This window comes from Theropithecus gelada, chromosome 7a, assembly GCF_003255815.1.
Source record: "Theropithecus gelada isolate Dixy chromosome 7a, Tgel_1.0, whole genome shotgun sequence".
In the NCBI taxonomy this organism is placed as follows: domain Eukaryota; kingdom Metazoa; phylum Chordata; class Mammalia; order Primates; family Cercopithecidae; genus Theropithecus; species Theropithecus gelada.
The window spans coordinates 13,666,229-13,684,652 of NC_037674.1; the positions used below are offsets into that span (position 1 = coordinate 13,666,229).

General features: G+C 34.4%; 1 protein-coding gene across 1 annotated transcript in view; it reads left to right on the top strand.

The window, feature by feature from the left end:
- Positions 1-18,424, top strand: part of SPRED1 (sprouty related EVH1 domain containing 1) — a 103,246-nt gene that overhangs the window by 78,258 nt on the left and 6,564 nt on the right. Inside the window, exons 5-6 of the mRNA XM_025390575.1 lie at positions 6,700-6,858; positions 16,636-16,737. Coding sequence (XP_025246360.1) covers positions 6,700-6,858; positions 16,636-16,737 — 261 coding nt within the window. The remainder of the gene's footprint in view (positions 1-6,699; positions 6,859-16,635; positions 16,738-18,424) is intronic.

Genomic DNA, 18,424 nt, shown 5'->3' on the forward strand with positions numbered 1-18,424 from the left:
CACTCTCAAGGCACAGACTGTGCCTGGTGAGGGCCCACTTTCGGGTTCATAAGTGGTACTTTTTGGCTATATTCTCACATGGTGGAAAGAACAGGACAGCACTCTGGAATCTCTTTTATAAGGACACTAATCACATTCATGAGGGGTCTACCTTCCTAATTGAATCATAGCCCCACCTCCTAATACCATCACATTGGTAATTAGATTTCCACATATGAATTTTGTGGGGGACACAGACATTCAGAGTATAGCACTGGTTCATGGGAAGAATGTAAATAAAAGAGTACTCAGAATATACGGTGATAGATGTAATTTTAAGGTAATTCAAAGGAGAGAGTGAATAACTTGTGAGTGAAACAACAAAGACTTTTTAATGAGTTTGTGGCTGAGGTTAAGCATAAAACAGTTTTTTAGTGGAAAATTTGAAGCATGTCATTGTTGGGCAGAGGAAGCGACTTGTACCAGAAAATCAGAAGTATGAAACATCAGATGCTAACGGAAAGAAACAGGTACATCAATATTTGTAAAGCAAAGAAATGAGGATGAAAACCAGTAGGAACAAGCCATATTAAGAAAGCATATTGACTCTTTAAGTAACAGACTGTGTATTCATTTATTCTTTTGTTCATTCTTGGAGTTTCTTATTCACATAAGGAAAGCCACTATGTAATTTTTAATAAGATGGATCCATTATAATATGAATTAAATAACAGATATACATATAAGAGTGAACAGTATGACAGCACCTTGTCTTGGTAAGAATATGGAGCACTCATTGTGGATATATGAATTGTTTAAACCACCTTCGAAAATCATTTTCATTATGAGAACTGGAACATATGTATATCCTGTGACCCAGCATTTCTATTCTTGGCTATCTTCTAGAGAAACTCTTGGGTATATATACCGTAAGGCCTATAAACTATTATTCCTAGCAACGTTTATTGAAAGAGCCAAAAATTAGAACTGCCCAAACATCCATAGGCAGAGAATAGATGAATAAATTGTAGTGTTCTAATCCAAACTCTGCCACCTAGTAACTTTTATTTTAGGCAAGTTGCTTAATCCCTTTGAATTTTAGTCTCTTCATATGGAATAGGTTGTAATGCTGTGTACCTCAAAAGATGATTGTGAGGATTGAGTTAACCCATGTAAAGTACTTGAGACTGTCTGACACATAGAAAATGCTTAATATATTTCAGCTGTCATTGGTACACAGAGGTCAACATGAGTGATTATTGCTACACATGTCAATATGAATGAATTTCACTGAAAAAAATTGAGCAAAGAAGTTTCAGAATATCCCACGATATCAGTCAGTTCGAAAGCATCTATAACTAATATTGTTAAGGGATATTTGTGTGGTGAAACTGTAAAGAAGATAAGAAAATGAAAAACAATATGACTTCAAGATAGAGTTTATCTGCTGAGGGTCCAAGTGATACAGGTGGGAGTGCTAATGTGGAGAAACACAAAGGGGTAATTAGTTGTATTGGTTATGTTCACTGAAGTTGGGTGACAAATGTACACATTCTATTATTATTTATATGGTTATGTATATAGTCCTTTATACATATAAAATAACTCCTTAGAGAACCCATGAGTCCCCTGGTTCTAGCCTCAACTCCCCAGAACTATATTAATAGTTTGGTGTGTAATAATTTCTGGTATTTTAAAAGTAAAAATATATATACATCAATTCATCCTTCTATCAGTTAGACAAATGGGATCATGCCATATTGACTGTTCTGTACCTGGCTTTTTTCATTTAACAATAGCTTGGGAATACTGAAAATATCGTTTTAATCACTGCACAGAATTCTATCATATATTATAATTTTAAACCAGTTCCCTGCTGGTAGAGCCGTAAAATATTTTGATTCTTGTTTTCTTTGTTTTTGTTAAAAAATAGTGCTACTGTGATTGTGTGTGTGTGTCTGTGTGTGTCTGTATATGTAGTCAATCTCAAAGAAATGCTGGGTCAAAAAGTATGAATTTTTTTTTTTTCCAGTAGCATTGTCAAATTGCACTCTCACCAACAGTGCAAAAAAGTATTTCTATTTCTCCAAACCCTTGCCAACATTGAGTGTTACTACGTATTTTTTTACGTCTTACCTAGTTAGTATATACAAATGGCATTATACTTTCATGTGTCTTTAATGGTCAGTATGTTTTCATGTACTTACTGTCCATTTCTTTTTCATAGGAAAATAAAATTGGGCTTTATCTTGTGAGTCTCATGTTTCCCAGGGAGAGAGGGCCCATTTCTATGTACTGTGTAAACTATGTACCTTGCAAAAGAGTTCCTTAGCGAATACTTATTCTCCTCCCAGTCCTCCAGTATGTGCCTAGTCTTCCAACAAAGCTTTGGTAATTGGAAACCTTAAGGGGTTTTGAACAGAAAAACCAATTAGATTTGCCTGAAGAATAATGGGACAAAGGCTGGGAGCAAGGAAATCAGTTAGAAACCTACTGAAATAAGACAGGCAAAAAAAGATAATGAGGGCTTTGCATTAAGACGGTGAATAGTGGGTATTGAGAAGAGGAAATGGATTTGAAAGATATTCAGAAGATTACCTTGTTTAGAAAATTATTTTATTGACATAAAGACATATTCTGCATGAATTCAGAAGGATTTGGGCAAAGGTATAGTATGTCTCTCAGTTAATTATCTCAGATGAAGAGGGAAAATGTATTTAAGCTAAAAAGTGATTTCATTGATATAGTATATTTGTATTATACTTTTAAATATTATGATTTATCAGGCACAGTGGCCTGTACCCATCTGTAGTATCAGCTACTAGGGAGGACCAGTTGAGACCAGGAGTTTGAGGCCATCCTGGACAAAATAGTAAGACCCTGTCTCTTGAAAAAGAAAGGCAAAACAGGAATAGAATTGATGCTAAACCTGTCTCATTCTAGCAATAATATTAATTCATAAACATGGTAATTGAAAAAAAGATCAGTCTCATTGAGTCACCCCTCCAATGAAGTTTAAAATAATAGCAATTTAAAATATAAAATGATTGTATATCAAAAGTAAGGGAGAAAGTATTCAGTACCTTGATTTTAAAATTATATAAAAGTAAGCTTACAAAATTAGAAAATTAATCATACCATCAAGGAGTATTAACCTTCATTTCATTTCCTTCTAACTTTTTATCTTTTTATGACTGTGATAATACTGTAAATAAAATTTTATATACAGAGTTTTTAACACTAAACATTTCCTACATTATATATTACATTATTCCCAAACCTGATTTCAAATGACAGCACCATATTTCACTTTATGGGCATATCATAATTTGCTTCACCATTCTCTTATTATGGCATGGTTAAGTTGTTTCTTTTTACTATTAAAAATAGTTCTCTACCTAGAGGAAAAGAAGTCATACGAAAAAGATACTTGCACATGCATGTTTGTAGCAGCATAATTTGCAGTTACAAAGTACGGAACCAGCCCAAATGCCCATCAGTCAATGAGTGGATAAAGAAAATGTGGTATACACTCACACACACACACACACACAAACACACATTATGGAATACTACTCAACCATAAAAAGGAAAGAAATAATGGCATTTGCAGCATCCTGGGTGGAATTGGAAACTATTATTTGAAGTGAAGCAATTCAGGAATAGAAAACCAAACGTTATAGGTTCTCACTCGTTCTCACTCATATGTGGGAGCTAATCTATGAAGACACAAAGGCATAAAAATGATACGTTGGACTTTGGGGACTCGGAAAAGGGTGGGAGTGGTGAGGGATGAAAGACTACATACACATTGGATACAGTGTACACTATTCGGGTGATGGGTGCACCAGAATCTCAGATATCACCACTAAAGAACTTATTCGTGTAACCAAACACCACTTGTTCTCCAAAAAAACTAGTGAAATAAAAAAATAAAAAACTTTAAAACAACAAATAATCTGAGAAAAATACTTTGTGCCTAAAGCTTTTTCCATTTTAGTACTCTTTTCTTTGCCAGATTCAAGAAGTGATCAAAATGTGTGAATGTTTTAAAAGCTTTTGGTACAGTTTATTAAAATTGCTTTCCAGAAAGAGTTGTTCCAGATTTTATTTTACTTCTTTGTGTGTAGATTTAGCAATGAATGAGTATGCCTGTTTTCCTTATCACCACTTCTTAAAAAACTTGTAAATTTAATATGCATTGAAACTTTTAACTTACTGAAAGAGATAATTAGGTAGTAGGAAGATACTTTTTTTCTAGTTTAGGATTCTCTAAAATGTTAATTTGATTCTTACAATTCATGAATAATATATACTTCATTGTAGATTGTATACTTTGCATTTTCAAACAGTGTTTTGTTTGCCATATCAGCCACTTGAATGATGCTTTGGTTATTTTATTCGCTGAGACCCATTTAGGTGTGTAGCTATAAATTCATTGTGCAATATGAACTATTCCTAGTTAATAGGCTAATTCCAGGTACATTGGTAAACATTTAAAAATCATTTGTTACTTAAATATTACACACAATTTCATGAAGCAACAAACACTTGTGATATTTTCTTTAAAAAAGTATTATTATTTAAAAAGTATTATTTAAAGTAAAATGTGTTAATGTTTAATTTACAGGATATAAATAGAATAACCCAGCTCATTACAGCAAGACACTAAGTTTGTTCATATGCAGATTTGCTTGTCAGCTTTATTTTAATTTATAATTTTAACATGACTTCTCAGTTATAATTTAGTAAAAGATAATCTAATTCAAAAAAAGTCTCAATTAAAAGCAATATCTTTTAATTCACTGATACTACTACTAAAACTTACGCTTGTTTATAGTTTTCAATCTCCTGAGCATCCCAACCCTGAGATTGTTTAGGCAGATATTCAATTTGTAATAAAAAGAAATTGTGCACCTGTAATCCCAGCACTTTGGGAGACCGAGGCAGGTGGATCACTTGAAGTCAGGAGTTCGAGACCAGCCTGGCCAACGTGGTGAAACCCTGTTGCTACTTTAAAAAAAAAAAAAAAAAAAAAAAATTAGCCAGGCATGGCGGCGGGTGCCTGTAATCTCAGCTACTCAGGAGGCTGAGGCAGAGAACTGCTTGAACCTGGGAGGCAGAGGTTGCAGTGAGCCAAGATTGCATCACTGCACTCCAGCCTGAGCGACAAGAGCAAGACTCCGTTTCAAAAGAAAAAAAAAAATTGTGATTTAGAGAAGTTAAAGTAAGACAAAATTCTAACTTAGATCTTTTCTCACCTATTTTTTTTCTCCCAATATTTTCTTCTATTCAGTTTGCTTATGATTTTTGACAATTATTTGAGTCATTTATTTTCAAAAATCTCTGGAACAAATAAATACATTTCCTGAAGTTTTCTGCTCTTCCCACTTTTGATTATGTATTTTGAAAGCATGTTTGCTGGGTATCAGTGTTTAGCCAACATTTTTCCAATATTTTATCAGCAACTGTCACAACACGTTGGGACAGCTGTTATGAAAATTGGGTAAAAATAACAGCCAGTTTTGACATAATTTTAAGTGACAGTAGATTCTCAGATATATTTTTAATAGTTCAATTGCCTACTCCTTGATACAATAACAGCTCTGAGTTTCAAGAGCATTTTTAATTATTATTATATCCTTGTGATAGCCCAGTGTCATAAAATAGCGTTGGTATTACAGTGATTTTCTAACTGAGTGATTGCATGCCAAAGGAATTAAATGAGACAAGGCTGTTTTTTCTCTAGAACAAAAACTAGAACTTGCATTTATACATTTAAAATATCTTAGTCAATTTTGAATTTTATTTGTTAATTTTAGAAGTAGCACCAACAAAATCTTTTAAATCTTTTAAAAAGAAAAGCTTGTGGAAGGTTTGAACCCTTAAAATTGTTAGCCCTACAGTGATTGCTCTGAATTATTTTAGAATAAGCTAGTGAAAGTGTTTCAGCCACTTTTACTTGAATATCAGCTTTTTTCTTAAATAATTACACAGTGATGGGAAAAGTAATATCCCATTTCTTTAAAAAATTAAATGAAACAAAGCCCTTCCAGGACTTTGTGTTTTGTAGTGTACTAAATTTTGCTTACTTTGACATTTATTTTATATAAATTATTGTTTATGACATTTTAAAAGCATGTTCTTTAGTGAGTGTCATTTATTGAGCATATCTCCCAACCTAAGTCTAGTGAGAGTGCATGATTTAAATCCTACATAATCAGCAAGTTGAGGCTAATTTATTCATTCACTTATTCAACACAGTAATAGACTACTGTTGTCTTCTGTCTTTTGACTCACTATCAACAGCAGAGTTCTTGGAACATTTTTTTTAACTTGCAAACTAAAACATAGATTTGTGTTTTCTTCCTAATAATTTCTGCATTTTCTATGTACATTTATCACTTTTATTATAGTTAAAAACATTATTATAATTAGATAGCTCTTCTACATGACATGGTTAGCCTTTTAGTTCTTCATGTTATTTTTAATAAAGCCCGTTTTTCTCATGAAGTTGAATTTTTCTAAAAGTTCATATTACTGTATTTTGACATAGCTTTCTAACCACGTACATTTGAGTTTTGGGAATTGCAATTTATAGTGATGGCAGTGATATATACTTACTGACTTGCTAAATACTAATACATTTTTAGTATCTTATTTTGTGGTGGTGGTGGTTTTTATTCTGGCAACTAATGAGTTGAGGGTTGTTCCCAATAGGCAACTGAAGAGGATTCTTCCAGTTCTCTAGTGAAGGATCACCTTTTTCAGCAAGAGACAGTTGTTACCAGTGAGCCTTATAGAAGCTCAAATATAAGACCTTCTCCCTTTGAAGATCTGAATGCCAGAAGAGTCTACATGCAAAGCCAAGCCAATCAGGTAAGAAGATAAAGTATTTTTTCAGCACGTTGTTTGTATGTGTAGAAATTGGATGATGTCTTAGATAAGGACATTAAAACCATCTGCCCTTTACCAGACACAGTAAAACAAACAAACAAAAAAAAACAGGATAATTTGATTTATAACAAATCAAATCCAGAGTGAAACAATAAACATATACACCATAAAGTCCTATATGGGTGTAGTGATTGAGCAAGGGGACATCACAAGTATTCTTATTTTACCCCTTATCTCACAGGAAAGCTTTCAATATTTATTAATTATGATGTGTTTACTGTATGTTTTTATAGATCTCTTTATCAGATTAAGGATAACCTTTTGTTCTTAGAGAACTAAATTTTTATTACATGCTTTTTCCGCAGTAATTGAGGTGATTCTATTTTTTTCTTCCTTTATTCTGTTAAATTGCAGTCATTGGTTTGCAACGTTGCAGTCTTGGAATAAACCCATCGTGGTTGTCATGTGATATATTCATTATACACACGCACACACATATATACATATACATTCAAGCATGCGGATTTGTCAATATTTCATCTTGGATTTTTATGTCTGTGCTTATAAAAGAGATCAACATAATTTTTCTTCCTTATAATATTTTTTTTCCTTTTTTTTTGAGACAGAGTCTCACTCTGTCGCCCAGGCTGGAGTACAGTGGCATGATCTCGGCTCACTGCAACCTCTGCCGCCTGGGTTCAAGCGATGCTCCTGCCTCAGCCTCCCAAGTAGCTGGGATTACAGGCACCTGCCACCACACCTGGCTAATTTTTTTGTAGTTTTTAGTAGAGATGGGGTTTCATCATCTTGGTCAGGCTGGTGTCGAATTCCTGACCTCGGGATCCACCCACCTCAGCCTCCCAAAGTGCTGGGATTGTAGGCGTGAGCCCTGCACCCGGCCCCTTACAATGTTTTTATCAGCTGTTGCTATCAGGGTATGCTGGCTTTATAAAATAAGTTGGACAGTATTTCTTTTTTGCATGTATGGAAGAGTTTAAGATTGGTTGTTATTTCTTTCTTAAAGGTTTGGTAGAATTCCCCAGTGAAGCCATCTGGGCCTGGATTTTTTTTTTTTTAGATGGTTTTGAACTATGGAATTTTAGTTTCTTTAACAGGCACAGGACTATTCACGTTTCCTAATTCTTTTTGTGTCAGCTATCACAAGTTGTAGTTTACAGTAACTTTGTCTATTTCATCCAAATTTTTAAGTTCATAGGCATAAATATATCCCATTTTTGGTTGCTGATATTGAAAATATGTGCCTTCTCTCTGATTATTCTTGCTTAGGAGTTGATCATTTTTAGCCTTTTCAAAGACAACTTTTGGATTTTTTACTTTTTTAATGTTTGTTTTCTATTTCATTGATTTCTGCTTCTTCTATTTGCCTACACTATTAAGTTTTAGCTTTACTCTTCTTGGTTTTAGATTCTTGTGAAAGCTTAGTTTCTTGATTTTTGTTTTCAGCTTTTTTCCTCTTTTTCTCTCTTTTTCTAATGTAGGTATTTAAGGCTATAAAACTTCATTTAAGTGCTCTATCCACATTTTACAATATTTTCTAGTTTATTCATTTTTAATGGAAAATTTTAGACATACCAGAGGGAGAATGAATAAAGGAGTGAACTACCATATGCTATTCTGCTTCCAATACCCATCATTGGCAAAATGATGATATGCCGTATTTTTACTATTATTCAGAAGTGGGTTGTTTCATTTCTAAATATTTGGGGTTTTCTAGTTTTCTCTTTAATGTTACAAATAAAGATGATTTCATGTATGACTTCATTTTTTTGATATTTGTTGGAACTTGGTTGATGGCCCAGCATATAGTCAGTGTTTTTTGTTGTTGTTGTTTTGTTTTATTTTTGAGATGGAGTCTCACTCTGTTGCCCAGGCTGGAGTACAGTGGCGTGATCTCAGCTCACTGCAAGCTCCGCCTCCCGGGTTCACACCATTCTCCTGCCTCAGCCTCCCGAGTAGCTGGGACTACAGGCGCCTGCCACCATGCCCAGCTAATTTTTTGTATTTTTAATAGAGATGGGGTTTCACCGTGTTAGCCAGGATGGTCTTGATATCCTGACCTCATGATCCACCCACCTCGGCCTCCCAAAGTGCTGGGATTACAGGCGTGAGCCACCGCGCCTGGCCCAGTGTTTTATGTACATTCAAAAAGAATGCACATTTTTAGTAGTTGGGTATAGCAGCCTTTTTGTTAAATCGATCCTTTTGTCATTATGAGATATCCTCCTTTGTCTCTAGCAATACTTCTTGCCTACAAATACTTTGTTGATGTCTGATTACATCAATTTTCTTCTGGTTAGCACTTTCACAATGGTTTTTTTTGTTTGTATTTTTCCTTTTACTTCCAACATTTCAGACCTCTCTTTTAAACCATATATAGTTGGGTTTGGGTTTTTTTCCCCCCAGAGTGTCTTTGTCTTTTAATTGGAGTATTTAGTTCATTTACTTTTACTACAATTATTGATATAAATCTACCATTTTATTCATTTTTTATTTGCCCATTTGCTGTGTTTTTTTCCTTCACTGTGCTTATTCAAATATATTTAATTACTTGATTCTCATCCCTTTATTAGCTAATTAGTAATACAGTTGTTCAGTATTTTTAGTGATTATCCTAGAGATTACAAATGTATCTTGCCTCCTTAAAATGTATCGTGTATTAATGTTTTACCATTTTCAGGATAATGCACAGATCTACAGTATCTTAACTCAATTTACCTCCTTTTTACCTTTTATGTAATTGTCATTACAAACTTTGTCTTTATAAAATTTAAAACCTTGCAAAAATATTTTAAACAGTCAGCATTCATTTAGGTTTATTCACCTTTTTATGACTTTTGACATTCTTCAATACCTTATGTATTATACTTCCATCTAGGATCATTTGCTGTTTATTGGTGCTTGCTGAACCTCAGTTTTCATTTATCTGAAAAAAAATCTTTTATTTCCTTCATTTTTGAAGGATGTTTTGCTTTTCATTGAATTCTGTTATAATTTATTTTCTTTCATCAATTTAAAAAATGTAATACCATTGAGAAGTTTCTGCCCTTCCTATTAAGAAATAATATCTTTATTGTTTTCAGATGTTTTATTATGCTATACCTAGGTATTAGGTTATGTATTTTGTTTTGGGTGTATAGAGCTCCTGGAGTCTGTGACTTCATGCCTTTGAACAGATTTAGGAATTTTCAGCCAGTAGCTCTTTAAATGTTGTTTGAAGCTCAGGGAGAGTTAAAGACTGGAGATAAATTTTGGAAATCATTATCAGAGAAAGAAAATTGAAACTATGGGGACAGTTAGAATTACTTTGGTAGACTATGTTCTATTTTAAACTATTAATAGTAGGGAATCACTAAATATTGAGTCAGTGAGTTAAGAAAGAGCAGTCACATTAGGCGAACCAGAAAAGGGTGTCTCAGAATCCTGGGGAGGACAGTGATGGAGTAAGGAAAGGAAATGATGGAGTAGTTAGTTAATATTTTACAGCAAAAATGCCCCAATAAAATTCAAATTCATTTCTATAAAGGTAATTGATAACTGTACCACATTTTCAGTGGGATTAAGAGGTGTGCATGACTGGAGAGGAAACAAAGATGATGTTTGCTAGCCACTTCTCTAGAAGCTTGACTGCAAAAGCCTTCCTTAACAAATAGATGGAGTTCGAGGGGTGCAGGGTCAAGAAATGAATATGGTCATAAGATGAAGAAAGTGGAGAAATTAAGATTCAGGACAGAGAGAAATTGATAGAGAAAGGTGCAACAGAGACTGTAAAGACAGGAGAATTGCATGAGAAGAGAGAGGTGCAAGTGAAGTTTAGATAGAGTTACAGATTTGCTATGGAGACAGAAAGTTAATGAAATTCAAACTTGATAAATTCAGCATTGTGGGCCGTACTATTCTTGTCCTAAAGTCTTAAAAGTGGGTAGAGAGAGAACAAAGCAACTTCTAGATCATCTAGGACCTTTTCTTCCAGCAACTCTCATACCATAGCAAATACAGTTTGAATTATTCAAGGTAGACATGGATTGTAAAAGTCTCCAGGTAAGTCTCCCAGGCTCCCTGTAGCTTTATTTTTCACTGAACGTTATTATTAATTTTTATCATAGCTGGTAACTACTATGTGCTAGATACTGTTTTAAGTGCTTTACTTATGTAACTCTTAATCCTCACAACAAACTGGCCAACTACCTAATTTTAGTGATTAAAAATTATCTGTAGTTTATGTATGTTGTCCAAATTTATTATGAAATTTTATAAAAAATTAAAGAAAAATTAAGGAAAAAATTGCAAGCCAGTTTTACCTTGAGCAAAATAATTGCAAGAATAAAGGCTAAAAGCAATCTGCATGTTTTCGCTAGAGATTTTGGGATATTAAAATGAACCCACCAGGAGTCATATTTGCTTATAAACGTCCAGGCATCCTTTGAGACAGTTGAATCTGGAGATACTCATTTTAACAGTTTTTAATACAAAATATATTCCCACATATTGAGTGGGCAGAAAAACTCATCTCAACGTAGGAGAGAGGTAAAGTATGCATATCCTGAACTAAGTCAGTGATTCATACAGTTGAGCAGGGAAAGAAAACACGGTGAATGGAACACAGGGACGTTATGATATACCAGTATTCCTCATCCCAGGCCCAGGGAATTTATTTGGCCTACCTTCTTTGACTGAAAGAACTATAAATTTAAAGGTGTTCTTTTGATTAATGGGGAAAAAGATCTGAACTCTTCTCCCAAAATAGTAATGGCGGTTATGATGGGGTGGTTGAATAATGTAGTTATCAGGTAGAAAGCACAAAAAGTGCTAAATAACTACAGAGAGAGACGTGGACAACATTTGGCAGACAGCTTTTAGCTTTGGGATTATGACATGGCCTCTAGAGCCTATTCTGTTGGGGTCTGAATTCCAGCTTCTTTACTTACTGACTGTGTGGCCTTGGACAAGTTACTTACGTTCTTTGTGCCTTAGTAGCCTCATCTGTAAATTGGTATAATATCAGTATCTACCTCCTAGAGTTGTTATGAATATTAAATAATTAATATTTTATATATAAAGCACTTAGGAAAAACGTCAAATAAATAGAACAGTAATACTTGTAATTGATACTTTTTCTTATCTCCAAGATTGATGTGACTTAGAGAAACAAGGGTTATATTATATGAATTTGCATAAGTAGATGTTTACACATTTGCTGATGTTATAATTGGTAAACTTCTCAATTTAATAGGAATTATAATGGAATGGTTTTCTCTTTTAAAACTGCAGTAGACTATAGCTATATGTATAGTAAAGAAATATTGTAGAAGTTTCTTAATAGGAATAAAACACAGTACCATTCAGCACAGTGCTGTTAGGATAGTGTAGCAGTTGTCCATTTGTATGTGACCCAGAAGGCCTCACAGGATGAGTTTTCCATAGTACAGAATCTGGCCCTCAGCTTGCAGACCAGACACCTTATTTTCATAGGATACTAGGACTAAAGTCATTTTCAGAGATTCAAGTAATTGAGTTTAAGAAAATGATAGGTGAAAATCAGAACATAAAATTTGATTTCAACTGTCCTGAGGACTGTAGTTACTTGTAGTAGCGTGATTAACACATTCTCTACCTAAAATAGGTCTTTATGAGATCATCACTGAAAGCTAGCTTGGTGAGTGTAAATGCTCAACAAAATAACTATGTCCTTTGAATGTTTAATAACATTCAACTGGGGTAAATTGATGGGTCCTTTTCTACAACAGAGGAACAACCTTGCCAAAAGGACTAGACAGTTGCCTTGCTGAACTATAAAGAGTAAGCTAGCAAGTTAACTTACTAGTTTTATGAATGCTGCTAGAAGACATGGCTGCTGGGTCAGAGACAAAGGACTTTGTTATTCTTCACACTACAGTAGTATCATGAGCTTCATGTTTGTGTTGGTTTCCCTTGCTCCTCCAAATCCCATGGGAATGATGCTCAGAAATACGTTGTCCGCTCGGTGGGTTTGCATCCCAGCTTTGGAACCCTGAACTTAGGGAAGCCAAGTCTTTTATAATGACTTTTAATGCAGTTCAATAGCCTGCCTTACTTGCTGAGGAAGGAGATACTGTCTTTGTTATACTGGACACTAAACAAGCCTGTTTCCAAAGGGGAAACACTATGGCTTTCAAGGGTTTCACTGTACAGATGTCCTTGAAAAGGCAGTTCAAAACAAAAGGCCGGTAGTGCATATGCTCACTAGGTCTGCAGAGATGGGACCCATAAAGAATTATCAACTGCATTAGCTTAGGTTCCCTTAGTAAAGCTTCAATAGGCATTGCTAGTGTTTGTCTTTGACTCGTTTTTTAATGCTTTGAAGAGCTAGTAAATCTTTTGAGGCCAGGCATGGTTGCTCACCCTTGCAATCCCAGCACAATGGGAGGTTGAGGTAGGAGGATCACTTGAGACTAGGCATTTGAGACCACCTGGGCAACATAGCAAGACTCCATCTCTAACATATAAATTTATGTATATATATATATAAATTAGCCAGGCATGGTGGTACACACCTGTAGTCTCAGCTACTCAGGAGTCTAAAGCAGGAGAATTGCTTGAGCCAGGGAGGTCCAGGCTGCAGTGAGCCACGCACGCCATTGCACTCAATCTGGGTGATAGAGTGAGACCTCGTCTCAAAAAAAAAAAAAAGAAAAAAAAAATCTTTTGGATGGATAGATACATTGTTTCAAAGTCTTAAAGGCCTGGAAGCCATTATATAGTTCTTTAACTCAGTTTCTTTTACTTTCACATTACTGGGTTCATTTCACTGTAGACAAATATGACAGCATATGTCAGAGATTTATGATGTGTTTAATACATAAAAAGGAATATATTCACTGAATACTTGAGAAACCACCAAACAAAACAGGAACACCCCCAATCTATACCTTTGCTTTCATCCTAGAGGTAACTATTTCCTGGAATTGAATATGTCTGACATTCTCATGCTTTCCTTGATAGTTCTAAAACTTGTTTCTTTTTATTCTCCCAATTGGATATTTCAGTTGTTTTCAGGTTTTTGTTGTTACAGGCATACTGCTAGTACAAACTTTCTTGTCCGCAACTATTCATGTGCATGAGTTTCTTTAGAGTATTTAGCATTGGATTTTTGACATTGATGTGCTACAGAAGGTTCTGGGACTAATTGGACTTTAGGATTGATGTGTATGTACTGTGCGTACAGGGAATATGTATTGAGTATTTGAAAGACTTTGGAAATAACTCTGATTGTTCCTTTACAAATGGATTTTAACTGCATGCTCTCATATGGCCTTTTGCTAGGTAATCAAATGTTCTGTGTCACTTGTCTGTATATTCTGGATTCAGATCTTTCTGAGTTTTATTTGCGGCTAGTATCTCCTAGTTTGTGATTATTTTTCACTCTTTGTGGTGTTTTGGTGAACAGACATTATAAATTTTAATGCAGTTGAATTTATGATATCTTTTTTTATTTTTACAGACCCCTCCCTATCCTTATCTTAAAGATTTTCTTCCTAATCTAAAAGTTCTAAAGTTTTGTCTTTAATCCACTTTAAATTGATTTCTATGGTAGGGATCAAATTTTATTTTTCCACATAGGTTACTAATTGTCCCCTCACTGTTTATTGGAGCCTTTCTCTGCACTGATACGCAGTACCATATCCGTCACGTCAGATTGCTATGTATGTTTGAGTATTTCTGATGTCTCTAATCGAAATTAGTACCACATTGTCATCTTTACTCTAGAAATGCTGTAGCTCTATAATAACTTAATATTTGTAGAGAAAGTGCCTAACTTTGTTATTCCTCTTGGATTTTTTTTTTTTTTTTTTTCCCAGATTTGGCTGTTTACCCTTTTAAAAAAATTAGAACCAACTTGTCAAATCTGGTGACGAATCCTTTTGTGGTTTATATTTGAATTGCTCTGAATGTGTATATTAGTTTAGGGGATAATTTATCATCTTATTCATGAATATGATATATCCCTCTGTTTAGCTCTTTTTCTGTATCTTTACATAAAACTTTGCATTTTCTTTGTGAAAGGATAATACATATTTTATAGTGTTATTTCTTTGTACCATTTTTATTGTTTTATTATAAATGGAATCCTTTTAAAATTTAATTGTGACCAGCTTTGAAGAAGCATCTCTTACGACTTTTTCAGCTGATAAATTTTCCTGAAGATTATAGCAAAAGTACCAAATTTTGAGGATATTAAAAAGCAGAAATTAATTGGGGTGTAACTTATCACATCTGTTTTTAGTAAGTGTGAAAAGGTCAATATTGTCCGTTTATTTGTCTTTTCACTTAGAGATTGTGTGAGAGAGCTAATATTCAGATACCCTATTGACTCAGGTAGTTTTCAAAGTGTGTATTGTTTAAGTGGTGTGTATGACTTTTTTTCTGAGACAGTGGTGAGAAAATGGACATTTTTACTCTTTAAAATAGTTCTTAGAAATACATATTTAATATACTAGTTGAGGTCATTGTATTGTACCAGGAAAGAAAATTGTTCTCTCTGCTTCCTTTTGTGTCATGTTCTTCTGTTTTTCACTTGACCAAATACCTAGCTTATTCTGTGTTTCCTTCAAGTCACATTTCCTTTCATGCCTTCCCAGACCATTTAATCCATAGTTATTTCCTCTTGTTAATTTCTAAATTCTTACATATTCTACTTATAAACATAGAATGGCCTCCATATTGTATCATTAAATGCAGAAACCAAGGGCACAGTACAAAGGGTCCTATTTTAAAGGTGTGTGTGTGGGTGTGTGTGTGTGTAAAAATTTTTAGAAGAATACACTAAAAAAAATTTTTTTATGATAGTTAGCTTTTAAAACTGGGACTGAAAGGTCTAAGATGGAAGGAAGATTTTTACTTCATGTGCTTTTATACTATTTGAAAATTTTGCTATCTGCATGTATTACTATTTATTTTCAGGGTTATAGTTTTTATTAAGTATATAACAGTAGGAGTTGGATCAAAATTATCTGGAAAAATAAGAAGTAAACAAGATTGCCAAAATGTTGATGATAACTGAAGCTAGATAATAGACCCGTGGCGATTCTCTCCTTTTATGTATATTGGAATTTTTCACCATAAAATTTTAAAAATTATTCATACATTTTAGCTGTAATTTAGGTCTGAAATGGGCTTTGCAATTCAAAACACTTGTAAATGTATCAGGACACTAAAGATTCCTATTTTTTCATTGCTATGTAATTCACCTACCACAAAATCATCCTTTAAAAAAGTATATAATTTGGTGGTTTTTATTACATTCACAAGCTTATGCAGCCATCAGCAGTATCAAATTCCTTATCACTTCCCAAAAAACCCACACTGATTATCAGTCATTGCCACTCCTTCCCTATTCCCAGCCCCTGGCAACCATTATTGTGATATGTGTAACTACTTTATTTCTTTTTGTGGTTGAATAATATTCCACTCTATGGATTTACTACATTTTGTTTATCCATTCATTAGTTGATGAGTATTTGGGTTGTTTGTACTTTTTTGACTATGTATTCATTACTTGTTGAAGTTTAAATGTGTAAGAAAAGACCTACAGTTTTTGTTTGTGTTTTAGGTAGGGGGAAATAATTATATTTTATTCTCAAAACCGTTTTTGAAAAACTTTACTGCTAATAGGTTATGAGATTTTGGAATATACACTGTACATAGTTTCATTAAAAGTAAAAAATTCTTGTGTCATTTAAGTAGAAATTGTTTGTATTTTAGATAACATTTGGGCAGCCAGGCTTGGACATTCAGAGCAGAAGTATGGAATATGTACAGCGGCAAATATCCAAGGAATGTGGAAGCCTAAAGTCCCAAAATAGGGTAAGTAATGTTAGTTTATCTTCTGATTTGGAATTTAACTAATTAGTGTATAGGTGAAGTTTTCCAGTCTTTCTAATTCTCCATATAGTTGAATTGCACTAAAAAGTTTTTCATTGTGTAAATTTGCTGCATATGTGCTTATAAATGCCATTAGTTAAAAACTTTCCAGACTTCTCATTCGAGTCTAAAAATTTGCTGGAGCTTTTCGTCAGATAGAACCAAAAGGAATTATATATTGTTAATTTAATAAACTGTATCTGTCATCCCACCTTTAGCTCAGACCTAAAAATTTTTTAACCCTAATTCCATATATCTGGGGAACGGAAGTGTACCCCAAACTGAGTCAGATGCTTACTTGTAGTAGACTAGTCACTATGTCCAGGAACTGGAGCTAAAGATACAAATTTGTCTAGTTAGAAGCCTGCATTTATGGATGATGGAAGGGGTCAAAAGACTTAATTTTGTTCTTTGGCCTCAAAGAGCCAACCTTCCCAGAAGGGTTGTGGAGGTAGGGATATTTTACGTCATTTTTCAGAGACTTTTTGTGTACCAAAGCTATAAACATGTATGTCTTTGTATTAATTTGCTAGGACTCCCACAACAAAATACTACAGACTGGGTAGCTTCAACAACAGAAATTTATTCTCTTAAAATTCTTAGAAGTCCAAGATCAAAGTTGTTGGTAGGTTTGGTTTCTTCTGAGTACTTTCTTCTTGGCTTGCAGGTAGCTGCCTTTTCACTTTGCCCTCACATGGTCTTTCCTCTGCACATACATCCCTGGTGTCTTTCTCTGTGTGTCCAAATTTCTTCATAAAGAAAACAGTCAGATTGGATTAAAGTCTCTCCTAAGGGCCACATTTTAATTTAGTCACCTCTTAAAAGGCTCCATCTCCAAATACAGTCACATTACTGGAGGCTAGGGCCTCAACATATGAATTTGAAGAGGACATAAGTCAGACCATAACATTTGGTCCTTTGTCCCCAGATTCACGCCCTTCTCACATGCAAAATACATTCATCCTCATCCCAACAGCCCCAAAGACATAACCCATTCCAGTATCAACTCTTAAGTCCCAAATCTCATCCGAATAACATCTTTCAATCAAGTCTGGGTAAGATGAGGTACATATATCTTGAGGCAAAATTCGTCTTCAGCTATGAACCTGTGAAATTTGTAATTTCATAGTACAAATACTATGATAGGATAGGTTAGAGAATATCATGATAGGAAAGGTACAGGATAGGCATTCCTATTCAAAAAGTGAGAAGTTGAATGGAAGAAAGATGTCATGGGTCCCAAGCAATTCCAAAACTTTACAATAATTCCATTAGATTTTTAAACTTTTTAAAATATTTTAAGATTTTTAAAAAAAGATTTTAGGATTAAGAATAATCCTTTTTGTTTTAATGTTCTGCCGTCTGGGCCCGCTGGAATGGTAGCCCCACCCTCTTAGCTATAGGTGTCAGCATTGCCCCCAGGGCTCTGGGCTGCTACAGCCTGGCCCACTGACACTGAGGAATTGACCCCACCCTCTGGAACTGCCTGCCTTCAGGCTCATTCTTCCCTTTTCTTGAAAGATAGTCATATTTCACATTACTCCCTTGGCCCGTCCTGTAGAATTCCAGAAGTCCAACAGTCTTCCTTCATTTTGTCCTGACTCTGTCCCCTTCAATCCAGATTGACAGC